General features: G+C 39.8%; 1 protein-coding gene across 5 annotated transcripts; it reads left to right on the forward strand.

The window, feature by feature from the left end:
• The first annotated feature begins 6,868 nt into the window (after nt 1–6,868).
• STX16 (syntaxin 16) lies at nt 6,869–17,954 on the forward strand. 5 transcript variants are annotated; one of them, XM_054391916.1, is made up of 9 exons: nt 6,869–7,003; nt 9,363–9,374; nt 10,551–10,658; nt 11,809–11,949; nt 12,504–12,666; nt 13,682–13,773; nt 14,962–15,105; nt 15,641–15,721; nt 17,655–17,954. In XM_054391916.1, exons 1-9 carry the CDS (start codon nt 6,869–6,871, stop codon nt 17,757–17,759), a joined length of 981 nt encoding a protein of 326 aa, XP_054247891.1. In that variant the 3' UTR covers nt 17,760–17,954. The 5 variants fall into 5 exon arrangements, with proteins under 5 accessions (XP_054247891.1, XP_054247892.1, XP_054247894.1 ...); XM_054391917.1 differs by having other exon boundaries at nt 6,869–7,000; XM_054391919.1 differs by having other exon boundaries at nt 6,869–6,949.
• Nucleotides 17,955–21,925: the final 3,971 nt, after the last annotated feature.

Raw genomic sequence — 21,925 nt, forward strand, 5'->3', positions numbered from 1 at the left:
GAGAGTTCAGGGCGTAGACAGTTGTAGGGGATATTCACTATCACAGCAGACCAGCTGGAGCCTGCAGGCAACAGCTGAAGGCTTCTGGCCTAAAGCCAGCCAGTAGGACACCAGCAGGAGATCAGTTAGTTGAGTTTGGGCTGCATGGATCATCCAAGGTCAGAAAGCCATGTCTTCAGAGGAATCAAATGAGGATAGCTTGGAGAAAAACTGATTGTCAAATCAGCATCACACTTCCTTGCCTCAGTTTCTTGATGTATTAACTAGGAACAATAAGATGTGTTCCCTGGAGGCCTTGCTCTGTGGAGTTGAAGTTCATAGATGGTGCTGAAAGTGTTTCTGAAGACATTGTAATTCTTTTATCTGAGCAATAGGAAGAAAAGAGAAAGAAATTAAAGTAGTTCCTTTTTGGAGCTGCTGTTCTGCTGCTCCTTGCAACCCCTTTGTTTTGATTTCAGATGTATGGTTCGCTCCGTTTTTTAATTTTATTTTAACCTGCAATGCTATTTAAGGCAGAGAGGGGATTTCATCATGTCCCCATGGCCACTTTCAGCTGCAGCTCTGACCCCCCTTCCCCACCCTGCTCCACTTGGTCTAATAAACATTTTAATTATTTTTTTTGGTCTAGTTTCCTTCCTCATGTTCTTACATCATCTTTGTACTTATCTCAGATTCTAGCATTTCCCATTTCTAAGCACCTCTGAGAATAGCAATAAACACCATGTACAGCAATATCTTGGCATAAGACGTCAGCTGCGAGCAACAGCCCAAAAGCAGAAAACCAGTGGAGATCTATGACTCCTCATTCAGAGGATACCCACTTGCTAGCCATTAGGCACCAATTCATTAAGAAAAAACAGTATTTAGAGTTCCTGAATCAAGAGGAAAATTCAGTCCAAAAAAAGTGAAGATTTGTTAAGCAGGAGCCTGCTCTTACGTGCCCTCTGCTGCTCCCAAACAGCATTGAACTCAGCCAGGTCATTTCTTCTTTCCCTCTTGTTTCAGAATGATTTATGGCTAAATGCTATTCATTAGAAAGAAGAATCAGACTACCTCTGTGCAAGATAATACTCATTATGTAAGCTTTCTGACTAGATTTTTTCCCCACTATTTCATTGATTGTTTTTGCATTGTAATGTGCAAAACCTATTCATGTCTTTATTAGCCTGACTGGTTTCCTATGTTTATGAAAAAGATTTTTCTTTGATAACGGTTGTTATTGCTGGAATGAATATCAGACCATGATCTATTATAATGCATCTTTCTGAATTGCCTTTTCTAATTTTATTAGTTGAAAAAAACAGCACCTAATTTAAAGAGATAAAACTTTCTGGAAGTGGAACATTGCCACTAATTAGGATAACGAGAACATAGGTATGACTTGCTGGGCATACTGGAGTCTATGCTTCTTTTTCTACCACAAGCACAGGCATCTTTTTCTGGAACAGTTTTCCTTCTCTTTCTGAAATTGTGCTTTTGGGGAAATTATTAACATTAATCTCCTTATCCATGATTCCCTTGGGAAAAATGCTGACCAGGACTCAACAGCTCCAGATTCAGGTCCTTGGTTTGCTATAAATACCCTGTGCAACCTTGAGCAAGCTACTATTGTTCTGTGACTTGGTTTTTCCATCTGTAAAATGGCAGCAATGATGAATCCTGTGTTTTATTGCCAGCTCTTACATTATGCGTATCTGCAGGGGAACTGCTCACTGGATCTCTGCATGGCTTGGCTCCTCATCTCCTGAGGAGAAATAATAATACTTCTCTTGTCTACTTATTTTGATTACAACCTTCTCATGCACGGATGTACTGCGGGTCTCTGCCACAGTATGCAAACAACACGTTTACGTCCTCTCCTAGTCCAGACCTGGCAATGTTCAGTGTGGGTTTGCAGAGTGGCGTTTAACTAACTCCCCTCAGCGCTCCAGTGTGTCAGCTGCAGGGGCCTGACTTCTCAAGGAAAGCTGCTATATTAATACCTAAACTGATCGACTTGCACTAAAGCACATGGCAAGCACTCACAGAACACACTGTGCTCCCTAAATCACAGGGTAATATCATTGCTGTGGTCAACAGCAATCAGCTAGGGGACCGAAACATTGTGGATTCACAGTGCTATTTCTGGGGATGAACATCTAACCACTGCTGTACAGCCAACCCCACAACTTTTGCTCAGCTCAAGCACACATCCATGGCAACTAGGTATCCTGTCTTGATGTGAATTCTCTGGATATATACCTGACAAGAAAGAGACCAGCAACAATTTTTCACCTTTGACTACTGGAGAGGTAATTAGGTTAAGCAGAGTTATAAATGTCTACAATAAGCAATCTTTTATCTTTGCTGCAGAGGTGACCTAACACCATGGTGACACAGAAGATTTAATATAGTGTCCAGTTGAAGACAGGAATTTTGCAGAATATTGGATGACAAAGTTGTTCCATTGTTTAAGTACCATAGGCATTATTAGTCTGTCATGAGACGGGGATACAAGCTCGTAGGCTCTCATATCTGCCTTTGAACAAGCTTGCCTGTCTAATTATGCATGTGAAGTATGTCTGCCTGTAAATACCAAATTTGTGAAGCTGAATTTTTATTTAAAATTCCTCCCAGCCCTCCAAGCAGATACAGCAGCGTTCACTGCCTACCCAGCTTGAAGTTAGACTTGATTCCACCTGGATAGATTCATCTCAGTAGCAGCGGTACATTAAAGACACATTTGCTGGATCCATTTTACCATTTTTCAGTGTGCAGAAGAGCAGATGAACTGAAGGCAACATTTGAGTGTGGAGCAAAAGAGGACAGAATGCACTTAGAGATGTGAATTTCTTTCTCTTTGTAATTTAAACATCCATTGGTTAGGGTCTCTGTATGACCAACTTATTATTAATTTCCAGCTGTTTTTCTCTAATTATTTAGATTCTGCAATCTGCTGGTAAAATTTTAGTAAAATTATATCAATATGAAAAGACAGTTTGTTCAACTACAACACTCCGGGAAGAGGACAAAATGCCAAGAGTTTGAACCCAGAGAAAATAACAGTTCTCCTCTGTTTTTATTTCTAATGGGTGCATTCAGATTATAGCTCATCAAAATAAAGAAATTACGAGCAAGTATGTCTACTTTTCTTTTAAGAAAGTTGGAGTATCGAGCTGATCAGGAAACCAAAGGACTTACTGTCGAACACGGCATAGGCGATTCTTACATCCCACTGCCTTGCAGCACCACCTACAGAGAGGCTGTCAGAATCACAATCGCTGCCAAAATTCGGGAACTCCCAGTTCATCGGCCAAGCAGTGGTTCAGTGATTAACACACTTTGCAACGCCTGAAAATATTTTGCTACAGGAAAAAGGCATGAAGATGGTCTATTTTCTCAAGATCCCCTCAATTCCCATGCTGAAAATGAGCCTCTAGCAATGACAGAGCTAACCCGGTCACTTTGCTGATTTTTAATTTAGAAACTTTAGTGCAGAAGAACTTTTCTGGTAGCCAAGTGTCACAGCTGCAAAGGGATGATGGGATTTTCCAGGGCAAAACGTGTGTAATGGTCCATTAATCCTACCTTTGGCACAAGCTGATTGTTCAGGTTTCAGAAGACTGCAATATTTCACCTCCTCCGTGTATCTACTCAGTTACACAAGATAAAATGTCAGGAAGATTGACCTTCATCTGATCACCCAAGCATATGGTCTGTTTGTCCTTGAGTTAGCCTGAGTAGCAAAACAGTGGTGAAATAGGGACTAGACTGTAAGAAGGGAGTTTGCAAGCACAGTTGAAAGGCTGGCTTTTGAAATGTGGTTCTGATTATCTTTGCATTAAATTAAAAAAAAAAACAAAAACACCAAAATTAGTTATTCATCCAAAAATAGAATGTTCTTTTGAAATATGGACTATTGTTGTCTTCCTCCAGAAGCCTGATCCAGATGCCACAGTAGTAGCTGGAAAGTTTCCAGCATTTTGGATCAGACCCTGGCTGTGGGAGGTGGTGGGTGCAGGAATGTGTGAGTGCAGGCATCTTTAGCACCAAGAAGCAAACGCCCAAAATATTCACAGAAAGATATATTTAGGGATATGTGCTGTCTCAGGAGGGGAAAATATGATCCCTTATATGAACAGATCAAGTGCTAATGCATTTGTTTGTCTTTGCCATGCCTGTAGGAAAGATATGCCAGGACCTCATTCCTCTCTTCTGATTTCCAGCCTACATTTGTTCATTACAAGACAGCACAGATCTGCTGTCAGGTTTTCTTTGTTTAGAAAACCTTACAAAGTCATCAGGTTAGTCTACCACTATCCACGTTCAGTAAATGCCATGTTGTATTTTAGCCCATTTCTATCTGCCATCCTGTCCAGCATTATTTGCTCCTGCTACTTTTATCCAAGAGTCTTGTATTTTATTTGGATCAGACTTCAATCATTTTTCCTCTTTTTCAACACTGGAACAATTTTTCCTGCTCTCAGATTATGTTGTGTTGCTCTTGATAGGTCAATGCTATTAGAAGTCTGGGTCAGAAATTAGAATATTTCCATTGAAAGGGACCTATAATGACCACCTAATCTAAATTATCATCACATTATGATCTTCATGATTTGTTCCACTTAGATGACATAATTTCTATCTCCATGTGTGCATTTCCTTTATGTACATTTCCATGATATGTCATGCATTCATTTGTGTCTTGCTTCTCTACTTCTTCTTTCCTTCATCTCCTGGTATGTATGCTTGAGGAACATTTGTTATTTGTTTTAATTTCCTTTACAAGGTCTAACTCAGCTTTACTGTTGGCACATTTCCCTTTATGCCTATACTTCCTAACTTCTAAGATGTAGTTTTATTTGATTGATAATTTTTTCCATTTGTTCCTTCTACTCCCTTTGCTTATTCCTAATATCCACTTTGAAGTGGTTTTTCACTGAGTCAGGCCTGGATCCATTCCTTGCAGAGTTTTACCCCTCTGTGTACAAGTCACAAATCATTTTTATAGCCTCTGCTTGAATTCCAAGCCTGCCCAACATTCAAACCTTTTTCAGCTAAAAAAATCAGGAATCAAAAGATGTTAATTGTTGTGTACCAACTTCCAGCACATAAGGCTTCCTGTTGGGTTTGTGTTGGCCATCACACTGTGTGAGACAGTCCAGTCATTTTCCCCACACATGCATCCAGAACTAAAAGATTGTGGGGAGCCCACTGATGGCAGGAGAAATTCTCAACTTACAGCCATGGCAGCAGTGCCAAGAGAAGGCTGGAATGTCATTAGCTGAAACTGTTCTCATTGAATAATAATTAAAAAAAAAATGTTACAGTAGATTAAAAATTAGCATGAAGAAATGAAGTACGTACATACATATTTAAAGCTTTCGTCAGGCAGCCAAAATGAAAACATTTCATCAGACCATGAAAAATGAAATGCATGCATTACTCCTTGTGTGACTGGAGCTTATTCCCTTACTAAATTCCAAGTTTTGGGGCTCTCCCACTGAGGCAGAAAAGCTGATCAAGAAAACTCCCCAAATGTCTTACAGCAAAGGACTTTCCCCACTGCTATTTCTCACTGTAAGAGTTTGCTCAGGGGGGGTTAGATAAAATGGGGTAACATTTCCAGAAAATGTGGTGGTGATTATAGTCACTGTTCCTACTGTATGTGCAAGTACTAGTTGCTTTGGGGGGCATTTTTTGAGAGTTTAATCTAGGAAGTCTCCCAATGCCCAGCATTCAGCAGCTCCCCTGGCCATGCTGGGTCGTGGTCACAGCTGTTTTCACAAAGGGACATGTTGGATGTGCCTTGAGGTGCACACCTGGCATGAGGTGCACAGGAGGAAACCTCACCTTGTGCCACATTGGCCCCATGCAGGGGGCAGTCAGGCTGCCTGACAGAGTAAAGAAAAAGAAATTTCAGTTCATGGTATTAAAACGCCTCTTTCAGAAAGTCAAACCAAATACTGTCATTTACAATGGCTTGTTTAGGGGAATGACTTGGGGCGGAGGGGGGTAGCAGGATGGCAAAAAAAAGCTAAAAGCTGTGTGAGGTTTTTTGGGAAACAGGAAATTCACTGGAAGCAAAGGAAATAAGGGGGAAGGCGTGGAGAGAGTCAGAATATTTAAAAAAAAAAAAAAAAGGAGAAGCCATCAAACCAAAATGGTCATGCAACAGTGTTTTGCTTTAATCCAAACTTCTGCCTTTTGAGGATGATTTGAGGATGCTTCACAGCAGTAAGAAGCAGCAAGTTAAATGGAAACGCTATAGAAACATTAGGGTTTCTTTGCACCAAGCTATTTTGTCAGGTTTCCCCACCAAAGAAAAGCAAGGGGTCGAGCCCAGCGCCAGCGAGGGACCCCAGGGACAGGTGTGGAGACAGAGAGGCTGCCATCACTCACACGCCTGCACCTGGCTCTCCATATGGGCAACCAATATACGGCACTAAAGCCCCCCACGCTTCCCTTCTGAGGCCAGGAGCGGTAGAAGGCGGGAGTCTGTCAGCCCTAAGGCGGTTTTTCGGCTTTTGGGTTGGACGTGGGGTGTTGCTACCCCCTGGCCCAGGAGTGCCGGAACGCTGGTGCGATGGCCGGCGGGCCTAGTCGGAGCGAGGCGACGGGCTGGGCGGAAGGCGCTGAGCGATGCACAACGCGGAAGTGAGCCAGGCCGCTGCTGGGGCGGCAGTCGGATCCGGGGGGGGATGGATGGGGCAGGCAGCCGGGGGAGCCCGGCGCCGGGGGCCTGCGCCCAGGCCCTGTGAGCGGCTAGAGGGCCTCGCTGGGGGCGGCCGCCGTCTGTGCCCGCGGGCCCCAAGCTGAGCTAGGGCCGAGAGCCCGGCAGCGAGGCGCTGAGCGGGCCCCGGGGCGGGGGGCCCCGGGGCAGTAAGCCATGGCCACCCGGCGTCTAACGGACGCGTTCTTGTTGTTGCGGAACAACGCGGTGCAGAGCCGGCAGCTGCTGGCCGAGCAAGTGAGTAGTTACGGCTCCTCCAGCCCTCTGAGTTCACGTAGCATGGCTGCTGCGGTGAGTCTCCTCCCTTCATCCTACTGTACCTGAGTGCGCCTAGGGCTGCCAGGCAGCCGTGCTGTGTGCCCCGCTCCTCCCGTCCAGCCTTCCCCGACCTCCCTCCTCACCCACCCCGGTCTCCTTAGCTTCCTCTCTCTTAGTCTCCTCCTTAAACCCCCACCTTCCTCTGTACTTTCCCCTTTGCCCCTCTTTCTCACCCTTGTTGATCCCTTTCCCCTACTACTTCACGTACAATGAATAGAAGAGATCTATCTTTGTGCCGATCATGCCTCTATTCACTTCGTGAATAATAAGTACAGTTATTGTTCTAAAAACTTTGTTTTCTTTGACATGTGGGTTTTTTTGATCATGGCACTTTTTGGTGCGACCTTTGCCCAAAGGAAGAAATCCCAAATTATTTCACAGAGCAGAACTCTTCTATTCATTTCAGTGTGGGCACTGTTAAATACACTAGTGTAGATTATCCCCATTGCTTGAATTTTTCCCTGATTTGCTCTAATGTCCGTTGCCCATTTTTGTCTTAAATACAAATAGTACTAATCTGTGAGAGAGGGGAGTCAGTAGATTCTAGTGCAAAGTCCTTATTACAGAAGCTTAAAAAAAACATTTGTTCAGTGGCAGTTTGTGGCTTTTTCCAAGTTTTGAGCTACTGTGGCTGATGGACTGCTTGGGGATCAGTTCTCTTGGGATTTTACACTTCAAACATGTCATTTTTTAATCAGTCAGTATCTGCTGGTAGTCTCATCACTCCAAATTGCTTCCAGTTAATGCTTTTTTTTGTTAGGAAAAGCAGTACTCCTTGCTGCAAATTTTATTTCAACTGATGAGTTGGTATTAAATGGTCTTCATTTACTGTTAACTTCATTACACCTATGTCTAAGAAGCTATATTAAATTGCATTTGCAGAGGAGGAAATGTCAATAGTAATGTGTGTTATACATGTTTAATTTGGCACTGTATTTGGTTCTTGTTAACACATTTTTTTTGCCAATATCAATATCGCTTTTGGATCCTTCGATTTTTGCAAATATCACATAGAGAAGTTAGTGATAGTTTAAAATTGCATACAGACTGCGTAGTGAAGCTACATCTTTTCCTCAATGGTGAGTGCAATAACTCTTAGCACTGCTTAAAATGTTTATTTACAATGTTTGCTGTAAACTGAAGCAGTTTTCTAGGATGTTCAATCAAATGCTGTCAAAGCTGAGAGTGATTGGAAATGGTCACTTTTGTGCAGTAGATGAAGTTTGGCAACGGCTCAGTCTTGATCCTAGAGTAGTGTTGAGAGCTCTGTGGTTGGTTACTACAAGCGTGCTATTTTGCTATCAGAGTTGCAGCTCATTACCTTTTCTTTTGGATAGTACCCTCAGTGCAGAGCTGCTGCAGGCCAGCAGGGCTGTGTTACAAATTCTAGCTCCTGGTACTGTGGCTTCCCATAGTTCATGCTCCAGGCTTCTCCTGAACCCTTTACTATGAGAGCTCTGTGTCAAAAATTGCATTCTGTTCTGGAAGTCAACCACTCCTTACATTCAGATAATCAAAGAAACATTCTTAACAGTATAGTTCTATTGAAAAACTTGGTAAAAGATAAAAGCAATTAGGTGAAGCCTGCTATCTTGTTAAACCACAAGCATTTTGTCCTTGGTTTAGATCTGATACACTTGCTTTGTGCAGTCCTCTAGTGAAACACCCTATTGGTCACACACTCTACAGCAGAAAGACTGATGAATAGAGAAGGTGTAGATGTGTTGCCTTTTTTCAGACGCATGTAGGATTAATGTTACTTGAAACAAGAGCATAATTGAAGTTCATACCTAAGTGAGCATATACTACATTGGCTTTTGCTTTTTGTCTCTTGCTGTCTGTTTTATCCTGTGATAACTGGAGTGCTTGTCAATAAATGTCTTTAAAAAGCTTCTGTGTGCCTCCTCCAATCATGAAACCTTCTAATTCACCAGTGGATGTCGAATACTGCAGTCAAATTGCTCTTGCTGCTACACTCAATGTATTCTTATTTCAGTTTTTCTACCTGAAATTTGACTAAATGAATTTCACTGCAGTTACTGCAGAAAACAGATCAAGCTCTTAAATTGATCTCTTACGTTGTTTACCAAGCAACTGAAGTTTGTGTGTCAAGCAAAATGCTGACAAAATTACAGTATCATGATGTATTTATGGAATAGTCATGTTATAAAAGCCAGTTTGTTTTGTTCTTGGTAAACCATCATGCTTAAAAAATAAATCAGTATTTTCTCAACTGACCATACCCTGTATCTGTCCTATGTCTCTTTTCTCCCTTTTATTTTTTTGCTGTCTCTAACTGGATGGGGCTGATGGGATCCACAAATCACTTCAGGAGCTGGATGAGGTATTGTCTTTCACATTTTATTCAGCCATGGTGCATCAAGCATACATACATTGTTGAGCAAAAAATGTTCCTTTATTCAACTAGTTTCCTAGGTTTCATTAGATAGGATGAGGTGGCAAAGGTGCATAGAGAAGACAAGCATTTTGTGATGTAATATTCCATTATTAATACACCTATAAACTAGTCTGACTTGCTGTATATAAATGAGGTACAGTGATTTGTACAGTGAAGCCCTTAATTATCTTTTTATGCTATGCATAAACTGTGCAAACTTTATTGGTTGGGAAATAAGGTCAGGGATAGAATAGCAGGAAAGAATTGCTCAGGGAGGAAAAAAAGTTGTTTTTTAAAAGGGGAGTAAGGAGACAGAAAACTTCCTGGGCCTGATTAAAGGAAAATAAGAAATCTGGGAGAATACAAATCCGCAGGTTGCTGCACTTAAGTTACTTGAATTAGAACTATCCTTCCCTATCTCCAGTCTCCCTGTGGATCTGTGGAAAGCTGGCACATTGTCTTATTTACTCTCTCTTGATTTCTGGAATTTTCTGAAGTATTCCAACCATTTTCCTGCAAGTTTCTTTTCCTCAAACTGTACAGCTGAAGCAGCAAGCATGTATCATTGTCACTGCCTTGACTGGTTTCTCTATTTAGCACTTTTAATTTCTATTAAATCATTTACCAATTTAAGATGCATATTAGTTCCCAAGAGTGTTTATTCTTCAGCTGCCTAGTAGATGAGGGTTTGACTAAATGAAATTGTTTGAGAACAATCAGGGATACCATTTTTATTTCTTGGAAATATAATAAATGGGGTTTTTTTGGGAAAGTTTTCCCAAATGAGATTTTTCAGAGTTGCCTGTTTCAGTATATATATTGTGCTACACCATGGGTTAGGGATGCCATGGCTATGAATTATTGTCTAACATGAAATGTACTAACATGAGAATTCTCCTTGAAAATCTGCAAAGAATTTAAGAGTAACTTCCATCTTTCAGATCCTGTAGGAATTGGATGTAGGTTATTAGTTCATAGGACCAAACCAGATGTGGAGCTGGATCATACCTGCACCATGCACCAACATGTTTTTTAGGTTAATTTTTGTGGGAAGGTATACATGCATTTATTTGGATCTACTTTGTATAAAATTAATTTGCTGCCTTTTCTTGTCTTCTGTAGCTTGCTGATGATCGTATGGCACTGGTATCGGGCATAAGTTTGGATCCTGAAGCAGCAATTGGAGTAACAAAACGCTTACCTCCCAAATGGGTTGATGGAGCAGATGAAGTAAGTTGTGTGGCAAATCCAGCAGAGTTTGATTTATCATTTAGGGATTTACTCATGCTGTCAGTTACTTCTGAATGCAGTAAATTTTATGGTAGAAATAGTCTTAGAAGAAAGATTAAAATGTGTGTTTTCTAAATTGGCACCATTGTTTTTGAGGAAAGCTGTGACATGTCTTAATGGATGTATTGCAAGGGAAATGGACATTTTCTAGGACCAGAAATTCCAGGAGATTGAGTTTGCATCATAAGTGGGAGCCCAGTACACTGTGACCATTAGGATAGACATGATACAGTGTTTAGACTTCAGACTGCAAGACCTAAAGGTCCTAACATAGAAAAGCTGGTCTCAGTTTGAAATTTAGAAATTAAAAATCAGCACTTCAGTAGACTTTTTGTTTGAACCTGTTGGAGGATCCAGTTGGATAGACCCTAAAATGGTGAAGGTTGGCAGTTTATTATTTACAAAGAAAGTCTTAGTGTCTTTAGTAGGAGAATTTTTTCTGCCTGCGCAGTACTGATGCCTTATAACTTACGGAAATTACTGGACAAATGCATGGAAATGATTCTAGGGGTGTCCAATTAAAAACCATTCCCAGTATTTGGAGTGTGGAGCTATTTCTGACTTCCAGAATTTTTTTTTTTTTTAAATGTATTCTTAGAACACATTGTCTCATCAGTTTGTGCATACAGAACCCCTTGTGCAGAAAGGTGATCAGTCTCCTTTTTACTACAATAATAGCCATTTGTACAGATGTATTTTTACTGGCTTATCATTTAACTTCTGCTGTTAAGTTCAGGCTCTTCAGTGTTTGACACAGTTGAAGGTGTGACCTGAATTTTCGTTTATATTTTTGGAAGTTGGCTAAACCATGATGATAATGTTTTTATCATTATATAATTAATACAACTTAATAAAGCATGTTTGAAAACAGCAGTCTTGCCTAAGGTTAACAAGAATAGGTTTAACAAGTATCAAACTCAATGTATATGAGAGTATTCGTTTCCTTCTTAGTCAGCTTTTTATGTATTAGGGGTTTTTATACTCTTTGGTCTGCTTTTTGTTAGAGATTTCTTTCCCTGATTCTTGTCTAGCATTTTCCTCTGAAGCATTAGTCATTTCCGTTTCTTCATTATTGTGTTTTCTGGTTTAGATTCAATATGATATTGCCAGGGTTAAACAGAAGATGAAAGAATTAGCCAGTCTTCATGATAAACATCTAAATAGACCAACACTGGATGACAGCAGTGAAGAAGAACAGGCAATAGAAATTACAACCCAAGAGATCACACAGGTAGAGGCTGCTTTCAGTTCTGAACTTAGTTTGACATATCTGTAGCACAGCATGATGAGGCAGTGGTTTCCTTCTGAGTAAAGCATTTATTCTGTAATCAGTATTAGAGTGAGAGAGATTCCCGGGCCTTTGTGCTTGGTACTGTACTCAACTGACTCAGTGAACTTCCCAATAATTTACTTAACTTCCCTGTTCTTTTACTTCCCTGTTTGCTTGTGCTTGGAAAAGGATTGGGAGACTTAATTAAAAGTATCACATCTACAGATATTTTTGAGAAATACATATATTTAATCTAAGGCTTCCAGTCCAAGCAGCTGCAATGAAGCAAATGTCTTTGGTCAGATGTAGTTGTGTTACTCTGCTACCCTGTTAGCTTATGATTGGTTGTTCATCCAAGTTCTGTGTTTCTCTGCCTTTTTAAACGTGCCACTGGGCAATGAGAAGTTAACTTCAGAAATCTAGAAATCAAAATATAAGTCTTCCACTTGGAACTTTTGAAATGTAATATTTAAAATGTGTTGCTATGTTTTCTCCTAATGGAATTGTTTTCTCAGTTGTTTCACAGATGTCAAAGAGCAGTCCAGGTCTTGCAGAGCAGGTCACGTAGTTGCACAGAGCAAGAAGCACGTGTTCTCAGGAATGTAGTGTCTTCCTTAGCACAGTCCCTTCAGGATCTATCCACCAACTTTAGGCATGCACAATCTGACTATCTGAAACGTAAGCATAAGAGATACAGTAATACATGGGCACTTCCTGTGGAAACCACTAATTAAGTTGTGCTTACTTTCTTGGCTGGGAAAACTGAAGCACTGAAGGGTGAAGTGATGATGCACACAGGACTACCAGAGTGTATTAGACTGGAGGTTAGAATTTGGGAATTTCTAATTTACAGACCGTGTTCAAACTGCTTTATTCTACCTCTCATTTTGCTAAAGGAGAAATTTTATGGTTAAGTGTCAACCAAACTAGTGTATTTCATCCATCCATATTTCTAGTGCATCACTGCTTCTCAAATTCTGGTCTGCAAAGTCATTTCAGTTATACTGGTGAAGCACCATTGGTCTTCAGACATGATACCTGCTGTTGATTGGTAGTCTGTGACAGATAATGCTTCAAAGGTAGTCTGCGATCAATTTCTGCATCCATAAACAGGATGTGGAATATCCTCTGTTTAAAACTAAAATTGTGTGCAGTTCAATTTTCAGCTAAGTAAGCTTATTTTAATCTGGGAAGAAGCTCACAAAAAATTGACCTTCAAATTTAATGCTTATATTTCTTCCTCCTGTGGTATAAATGGCACAGGTGGAACTTAAGGTCACAATTCAGACAAGGGATGTTCCTGAAAGAATTGGCTAAAAAGTAGCCTAGAGTGATCACGCGTTTAAGGCTCTTAACTTGACTAATTTTAACTTCATGGAACATAATCACTTGAAATTACCCTAAGTGATCCTGCTCTGGCAGGGGCGTTGGACCTGATGATCTCTTCAGGTCCCTTCCAACCTCTGATATACTGTGATACTGTGAAAATCAGTGATTTAATTGGAGTCTTGCCAGTCTGGTTAAATTTATGATGCTGATAAACAGTAAACCTGTGGGACAGTTAAAATTCAGATACTGCTATTTATGTCATTTACTAGCCAAGTTTTCTTTCTTGTGCTTTTCAATCTGATGGTTCCTCTTACTCTGATTTTTAACGTATGTAAATATTGTGCTCATAGTTTGTCTTTCACAGGCATGAAGAATAGAGAAGAAAGATCCAAACACTTCTTTGACACCTCAGTCCCACTGATGGATGAAGGAGAGGATGATACGCTTTATGACAGGGTAGGTTATGATACTGTGCAAATCCAATGCAAAAAGTTTTTAATATACTTTTAATTCTAGTATGGAAGCATCAAAATGGTATGCCATGGGCAGCTGGCTACATGGACATTCCATTTCTGCAGATTTCTGTAATGCATTCTCCTAATTGCTGTTGTATTGCTGTTGTGATGTTAAGATGATTGTGCCATCAGCGTCAGTGTTGCTACATGAGGGAACTCAGTTTGACTACTGAATTCTCCTTACCTGACTGACAGGGACAAGGAAATCTCTGCAAGTAACACAGTATTCTTTGTCATACTGCTTTTCTGGGCAGATGCAAGAGTAGTTGTTAGAAAACTGTGATTCTGGGTTTGGGTGGAAGGTGGCACTCTTTAAAGTGAAGTTCAAAGTGTAACTGAAGATTTTCTGTATCGCAGACTTGCAAATTGTTAGGGTTAGAAGGGACCTCAAGGATCCATCTAGTAAGGATTTGTTTCTGCACAGTAGTGTTGTAGAGCTGTACCAGACCTACTGTGTTTTCCTTTGGAGAGTTTGGGGATACTGCATTTCTGAGTAATGGTGGGATCTGTTATATCATGCCCTGCATAATAGTGCTGCAGAACACTTAACTGTAATTTTTAATGTGTAACACAAAACTGACCAAAAAATCAAGACAGTTTTTCCAGCTCATCTTGTGTTTAAGAGGTTTTTCACTTATCTCTAAATAAGAGTGATGGGGAAAGGATAGTGTCAATTGTGAATGTCCTTGGGAGACTAAAACAGTAAGGTCTCTGTAATTTTTTTTTTTTTAATAATCAGAATTGCTGCTGTGTGTTTACAGATTGGCATTATGGGACTCCATGTAATGCTGATCAATCAGTAGATACTCCATAACTACTAGACATTTGCATGTATTGCTTTTGTACACCGACGAAAACATTGCCTTAGAAGAGATCTTATTTTAAAAGTTCTCTGTGGGTTTGGGCAGGATGCAAGACTGACATTTTGTCTGCTCTGACTATAAATAGCTGTCCAAGTTCTTTTAGTGACCCTGAAATTGGTTTTAATATACAATAACTTTTTTTCTTAAATACTTCCCTACTACGGAAATTCTGAAAGGTTGTTTTGTTATGAAATCATAGAATCCTTATTATTTGTAGTGTTTTCATGTTAATATTAGCTCAACATCTAAATCTTTTATTTCAACAGGGTTTTACAGATGACCAGCTAGCATTGGTGGAACAAAACACGTTAATGGTGGAAGAGCGGGAACGCGAAATCCGTCAGATTGTACAGTCAATCTCCGATCTCAATGAAATATTTAGGGACCTGGGAGCAATGATAGTAGAACAGGTACATTGATATCACAGGGCTAGTAAGAAATTGGAGATTCCATGTTATGTTAATGCTTCCAGACCCTTCCTCTTGTAACATCCTATTTGCAAGTTCGTAACCTACCTCTTCAGGCTAAAGTTTCCTTTGTTTGAAATCTGCCAGAAAATGGCTTAATGAAAACTAATAAATAAAAAATCAATTGGTTATGGCTGTTAGGGGGTTAAAAAAAAACCAAACCAACCACAAATAATAGAATATCTAAGTTCTGTTGGTTATTTCTCCCAGAGGTGCAGTTTAGGTTAAATCTGTCAGCCTGATATGGAAGGTGGTTACTAAGGAGTGTGATGTGAGATGGTGACAGAGCTGCCAGTTAGGCATTGACCAAGGAGGTCCTTTACTGAAGTCCCAGCTAGTTCTTCTGTAGAAGATCATAGTTTACATAGTTCATTAGCTGATTGCTGTGAGCATTGTTAATTACTCTGTTGCTCATAGTAATTGCTGTATGAAGTTCATCTAGGTTCAATTCAGTGCTCATTCTCTGCATTTTATTTAGGGAACAGTTCTAGATAGAATTGACTACAATGTTGAACAATCATGTATGAAAACTGAAGAGGGTCTAAAACAACTACATAAGGTAAGCTGCTTTGCATGTCTAATAATCTTTTCTATTTTAATGGCTATTAAGTTAGTAGTTTTTCAATTGGACATTGTCCCATCTAGAAATGATTGTGTATAGAATAAAATGTCCAACTGTACCATAGTAGGAACTTGCCATGCAACTTCTGGTAATGTCATTCTTGATGCCTACTGTTTATTTCTTAGATAACTCTCTGGGCATTGAAGCAAAGTGCTTTGATCTTTATGTTGTTGACCTGGTGGGACCTATATGCAATTCCTTTTCTTTTGGAGACTCCAGCATTTGTGCAATAGGACCAGTTATTTTGTACCTCAGTAAAGATCTCAGTCAATTGATACATCCTGATTTGAAAACATCTCAATAGCATGAGCAGCAAGAACAGTTTTTAATGTTTTACTGTGTGAGGCTTTTTGGAAGTTAGGTCCAAACTTGTGCTTTTAATGTGAAGTTTTTACTATGAACATCTGAAAAAAATTTGAATTGGCAGCAGAACACAGAGTTTTGTGGTTGTTTGGTTTTGTTTGCTTTTTTGTTTTGATTTTAAGCTAAGTTCTGACTTGTCAGTTCAGTCCTTCCATTGTTAGAAATAAAGTAGAATGAGACATCTGAACAAAAGCCTTTCTTTTGGAAATGTGGACATCTTATAACTACACACTCCTTTCTATTATGGTGGACTTCTGGTATATAAACAGCAAAAAGTGCCTTTTGAGGAAGAACAAAATACATTGCTTATAGGTTTATTCTTGTTATACATAAAAGTCATTAAAGGAGGAGGTCACTAAAATAAGGCATTGAGCATTGGTGAACAAGGCTTAAAGTAATTGCAAGCACTTTGCACAGCTGAACTGGAAATAAAGGAATTGGTTGGAATCAGTGTTATTGCTAGGCTACTGGTAGTTAATGAATTGTCAGCAAATCCCTGCTTGACTAGGACCATGGATTTTTGGTGCAACATATACATGTTTTCAGTACAGCAGAGGAATTCTTTCACCTATTATGGAAGACACACAAACAGGTCTGAATAGTAATAACAAACACAGATACCTTGCCATTTCTAATACTATTAGTAGCTTTATTCTGATTTAATACCTAAATGTCAATTTTCTGTTTTAGTTGGCATCATTACTGCAAAGTACTGAGAGAGCACTTTCATAGAAATTACATTAATTCACTGCAGAAGTCTGCTGATATGAATCACTAGTTACCAATTCTGGCTTCACATGAAAATTGGAATCAGTTGTGACTTTTATACCCAGAGCCTAATTAAGTAAATAATCAGTGGTTGCATGTTACATAGTTTCAGGTTGAAAACTCCTCTTTAGCAGATCTAATAATAAATAATTACTTACTGGGGACTATAAAGGAGAATAAATATTTTTCCCTTTAAATTTTGAAGGATTATTAATTTAAGAAGAATTAAATGCAGGTTTTGTTTTGTTTAGCTTCCATTAGCAGATTTTCATTTGGCTTTTGGAGAGTTTTCTCCATGTTGTCTCCTTTTAATTCCCCTGGGAAAAAGAGGAAAGGGATGAGAAAACCTGGTTAGAAGAAAGGAGGAGTGAAGCAGAAAACTGAGAACCAAATGAAAGCAAGCTGTCAATTCTAATTGAAATTAAATGAAAATGCAAAGCTGAATCAGGTACAACAAAAATGCCTATGAAAAAATGAAGTGTTGTTGTTAATTTTAAAACCCTTCAAATATAATGCAGGATCAGCAAAATGAGCTGAAATATTTTACCAGCTTTTCCTGTTCAGACTTTCACATACCCAGTTGCCTGATCATAGTTTCCATGGTCTTCATAGCTAAGCGTTCTTCCTAATGAAGTATCCTTCTTGTGTAGCTCTTGTGTCCTGTTAGACTGAACAAGAGTCTGTACTTTGTAGCTTGGCAGAAATCTAAGCATTAACTCTTTCTTTTCTGTTCCTATAGGCAGAGCAATATCAAAAGAAGAATCGGAAGATGCTTGTTATTTTAATTTTGTTTGTTATAGTAATTGTCCTTATTGTTGTTCTTATTGGTGTAAAGTCACACTAGGTTCCACTCCATTTTATCATTTTTGGAGTTCCTGTGAACTTTTTTCCCCAATGTGAACGGATGGGCCTGCACTCCAGAAAGCTTCCTTTGAATGTATAAGCCCTTGTGGTGCAAAGTCTGTGCAATGTTTCTGTAGAATTCTTCGAAGTACTAGTTTGGTGATCTGTGAGGTGTCTGTAAGGACTACATGGATGATGTCAGAAAATTTGATGCTCCCATACAAGTAATTTGGCACTCAGCGCAGAGGTATTTGGAAACAGTACTTAAAAATAATTACAAAATTGAAGTTTACCAAGTGAGTACAGTAATTAGCGTGTTACTGTGAGCAAAAAATGTGTTGTCTTCTCTTACGTCAGTTGTTACAAGCTTCACATTTAAACCATGTTACTGAGACATGGGACTAGGTAACAAAAAAAAATCTAGATGTAAAATATGTTGAGGCACAAAAATGTTTGACTTGGTCTCATTTTTTTTCCAGATTCAAAAACTCGAAAGAATTGGAGAGACAGCCGAAAAACAAAGCCTTTAGCAAGCAGAATGTAATCCAACCCCTGTGATCTTAATTTAGATACTGCACCATTACCAAGAATCAGAGTAGGACTTGATCTTGTAAATAACCAGATTTAATCACTAGCATAATGTAGCACCTTTAGTTAATTAAAAAAAAATTCTGAGCTTGAGTAATCATGGGAATGTTTTTCCTCACCAGAATGATCATACAGATTTTTTTCATGTACAATTACTTTAAAGTGCAGACATTGCATTAAAGCAATGGTGAAGTTAAACCTAAAAAACATTTTTTTGGGGGGGGTGGGAGGGGGAAGCTTTTTACTCCATTTGACCTGCTAGAGTGGGTCTTGGATGTTTCATACTTTAGTTGTTGTATAAGCTGTTTATTTTACAGTGCATCTGTCGTATGTGCTCTGTTTTTTGTGTAAGTGACTTCACTACAGCATACATGACATCCATTTCCCCCGACACAAGATTTTGTGTAAATGCCTGCCTGGAAGAGGATGTATCTTTTACTGACCATGGGAGTAGTAACATGCAAATGATATGTTACTAGGCCTTCAGTAGAACATTAGGGATTTTTTTCGCTATTTTTTTCAGTGGAAATCTTCACTGTAGACCATAAGAGAAATTAGGGCAAGATCTAAGTAATAGAATACTGATGATTTCATTCAGGCCCGAGTGGTGTGCAATTGTAGAGGCCTTGCCTTAATATTTGTAATACGGCTTTTCTGTATGAATTTTTTTTCTCCAGGGGGACTGTAACTTCTTTCTTCATATTTGGACTGACAGAGTGTTCCCCATAAACTTGCAGAGATGCTCTGCTCAATGCCCTTGAAGTGCAGTTCTGTAAAACTGTGATATTAATGTTGCATATGTTGCCTGCCCTGAGTTTATCTTTACTATGTACCAAGGAGGACTTAAGATGTGGCTTTAGACTGACTTGGTGCAGGAACAGACCTGAAAGCAAAGACTATAAAGATGTGAAAGTCTTGGCTTTTTGCACAGCTTATTGTGAAAAGCTTTGTAGTGCTCTTTTTACCTCTAGAAAAAGGGGACGTTGGACTTCCAAAACTGCCAGTTCAAACCCTTTGTTAAATTCATAAAATAAATTGGTGAAAGAAAGAGCAATGCTTGTGGTTGGTTGTGCAGCTCCTCTGTTCTGCTTATGGATCTTTTCAATGATCATGAGTAAAACTACTGTCTCCTGGTGTGCTGTCTACATCAGTTGGTGTGAAGCAGCATATTGCTATTATTTAATATACTGTATTTGCAATTTTTCTCTAACATGAGATCGTGTTATTTATTTCTGTCTTGACTGGTGCTTTTGACATTTTATCATGGCTAATGAATTCAAAGAAGTAATAAAACACTTCCAACCTAATTGGGCAATTATTCATTTTTGTTTTTTAAAGGTATTAACTGAAACATACTTGTGTGGTGTTGATGTGTCTCTATATTCATCATAATTAATTGAAAGCAGCAGTGACATGAAATATCTTTGGAAACAAGTAACTTTCTGTAGTGCAGTGTAACTTGCATTGTCAAGAGATATTTCCTGTGCGTTATGCCCATGTATCTGAACTCCACTGAAGTAACTGGCTACATATTCTCTGTTCAAGTACTGCAAAAAGAAATGTATTTTTAATATGCATTAGACAAGAGGTTAAACTCAGATGTCAACTATCCTGTGTAACTTGAGCTGGAATTTATTGAAGCTGGTTATATAGAGGAGAAAAAATCATGACAGGCTTCTCAATCATTGCAGGTGTCTAATACTTAATGAGCAGCTAAATCAAATCCTCATGCTGTGCTTTGTAAACATATCTCCACCAGGCATGTTACAGATGGGCTAGTATCTGTGCCATTGGGCAGTGAAAGCCCAAAAAGCCACTGCAGCTGAGGAGTAACTTGGCTTTAAGGGTGGCTGCTGCCTGTTCAGGTATTAAAAGAGCAAGAGCTGCCTGAACCTACTCACTGTGCTGCTGTCCAGCCCTGTAATAATCTCTGTAGGCTGCTGCAGAGAAATGGGTACACTCTCTTCTGCAGATTGTGGCCTCTTCCTGGTTGCTGGATTTGTCTTCTTGGCTTCTATTGAACCTGTGATTGCTTACAAAAGAACAGAACATCATTGCTAGAGCATCTCCCAAGAACCTGTGGCTTCTCACCTGGTGGGAATGACCTATAAAGCTGTTGACTTGTACAGAATTTCTCCAATAAAATGCATCCAACTGTGCAAAAATAAGCTGCTACTCTTGTTAACAAAAGATATGAGGAAATGACAGTATTGCAAACACTGTGCCAGGAGATTTATTTCTACTGCAAGCCTCTAGAAACTGAAAAAAAAAAAACTAAAATGAAGTAATTGGTTTCTTGCTTGGTGTTTTTTGGAATGTGCTAAAAAATTGAATGTAATTGAGACAATTTTCACTGAGACTGCCTGGATTGTGTTGATTTAAGGTTTGCTTTTATGGAACGCTTACCACAACACAAAGGAATCTTACCTCCTTTGCTTAAATCCTTGGAAAATTTGCTTTTGGTACACTCTTGTAAAGTGTTAAGTTCTTGGATAGGTGACAGTGAAACTAATTTTGGTGGAAAAAATGTTTTTGTTTTGAGATAAATATGCACCAAACCCAACAGGTAAAATTTATTAACATTATGATTTTGCATAGTCATTTGATAGATTATGTAAGATTACGTTTTAGTGGCTGAATTCCATAAACAGTTGTAGATGATCAATAACTGGAGTGGCCATGGAAGTCTGGTCCATGCTGCAGCTTCCACAGCAGCTCACATAAGTAGAAAGGTTTGCAGCTTATTGTAAGGATGTGGCTTCTGTACTGTATATTGATTTTTTTTTTTTTTTTTTTTTGCTATTTTTTCCCTTGACTAAGGCCCTCCTCTGCTGTCCTTTAATGAAAGCAGGATCAATGTTTAGATTATGTGGATGGGGGGCAACACTGAATTTGTACACAGTGCCTAAACGCTTACTGCCTCGTAGAATCTTTGGAATGTCTCAATCCTGAAATTAATCACTTTTGTTGTCTTCTTTGTATCTCCCATGCTATGTGTATTGAAGTAATAATTAAATCCTGAACAGTTTATGTTCTGTGGCACACTAAAGAGACTCATAAAAGCGGGAGTTGGAGCTCGTTTATCAAGTTACCCTGTCTCCCCTGTGAGGATGCACAACCAATCTCTGCAACAGCTTTTCCTAGATCTTTCATTCACATAGTTTTAAATGTATCAGGCAGTAGGCTTTCCGTATGTCCAGTCTAAGCGATTCTGTCAAGCACAAAGGCCTGGCACAAGGCTTCTCTCGCCTAGAGTTCCCAGCACAGGCTCAGAGCAGCACCCTGCCCTTACACAGCTGGTTGTGCAGGGTAATCCCGAAGCGATACGCACCGCGCCTGGGTGAGAGCCCTGTGGCGGGGCTGTAAGGGATCGCCCGGGACCAGCTCCCGTCGCTGCATCCGGGTCCCGCACAGCACCCGACCCGGCAGGCTACCCGCCTGCGGTGCCCGGCGCGGCCGCCGGGGGCCGCCCGCAGTACCGTGGTGCCCGCCCCGCGAAGCCGGCGCCGGGGCGGAGCCGTGCGGACGAGCCGAGCCGAGCCGAGCCGAGCCGAGCCGAGCCGGGCTAGGTGCAGGAAG

Source organism: Indicator indicator, chromosome 24, assembly GCF_027791375.1.
Source record: "Indicator indicator isolate 239-I01 chromosome 24, UM_Iind_1.1, whole genome shotgun sequence".
Classification (NCBI taxonomy): Eukaryota; Metazoa; Chordata; class Aves; order Piciformes; family Indicatoridae; genus Indicator; species Indicator indicator.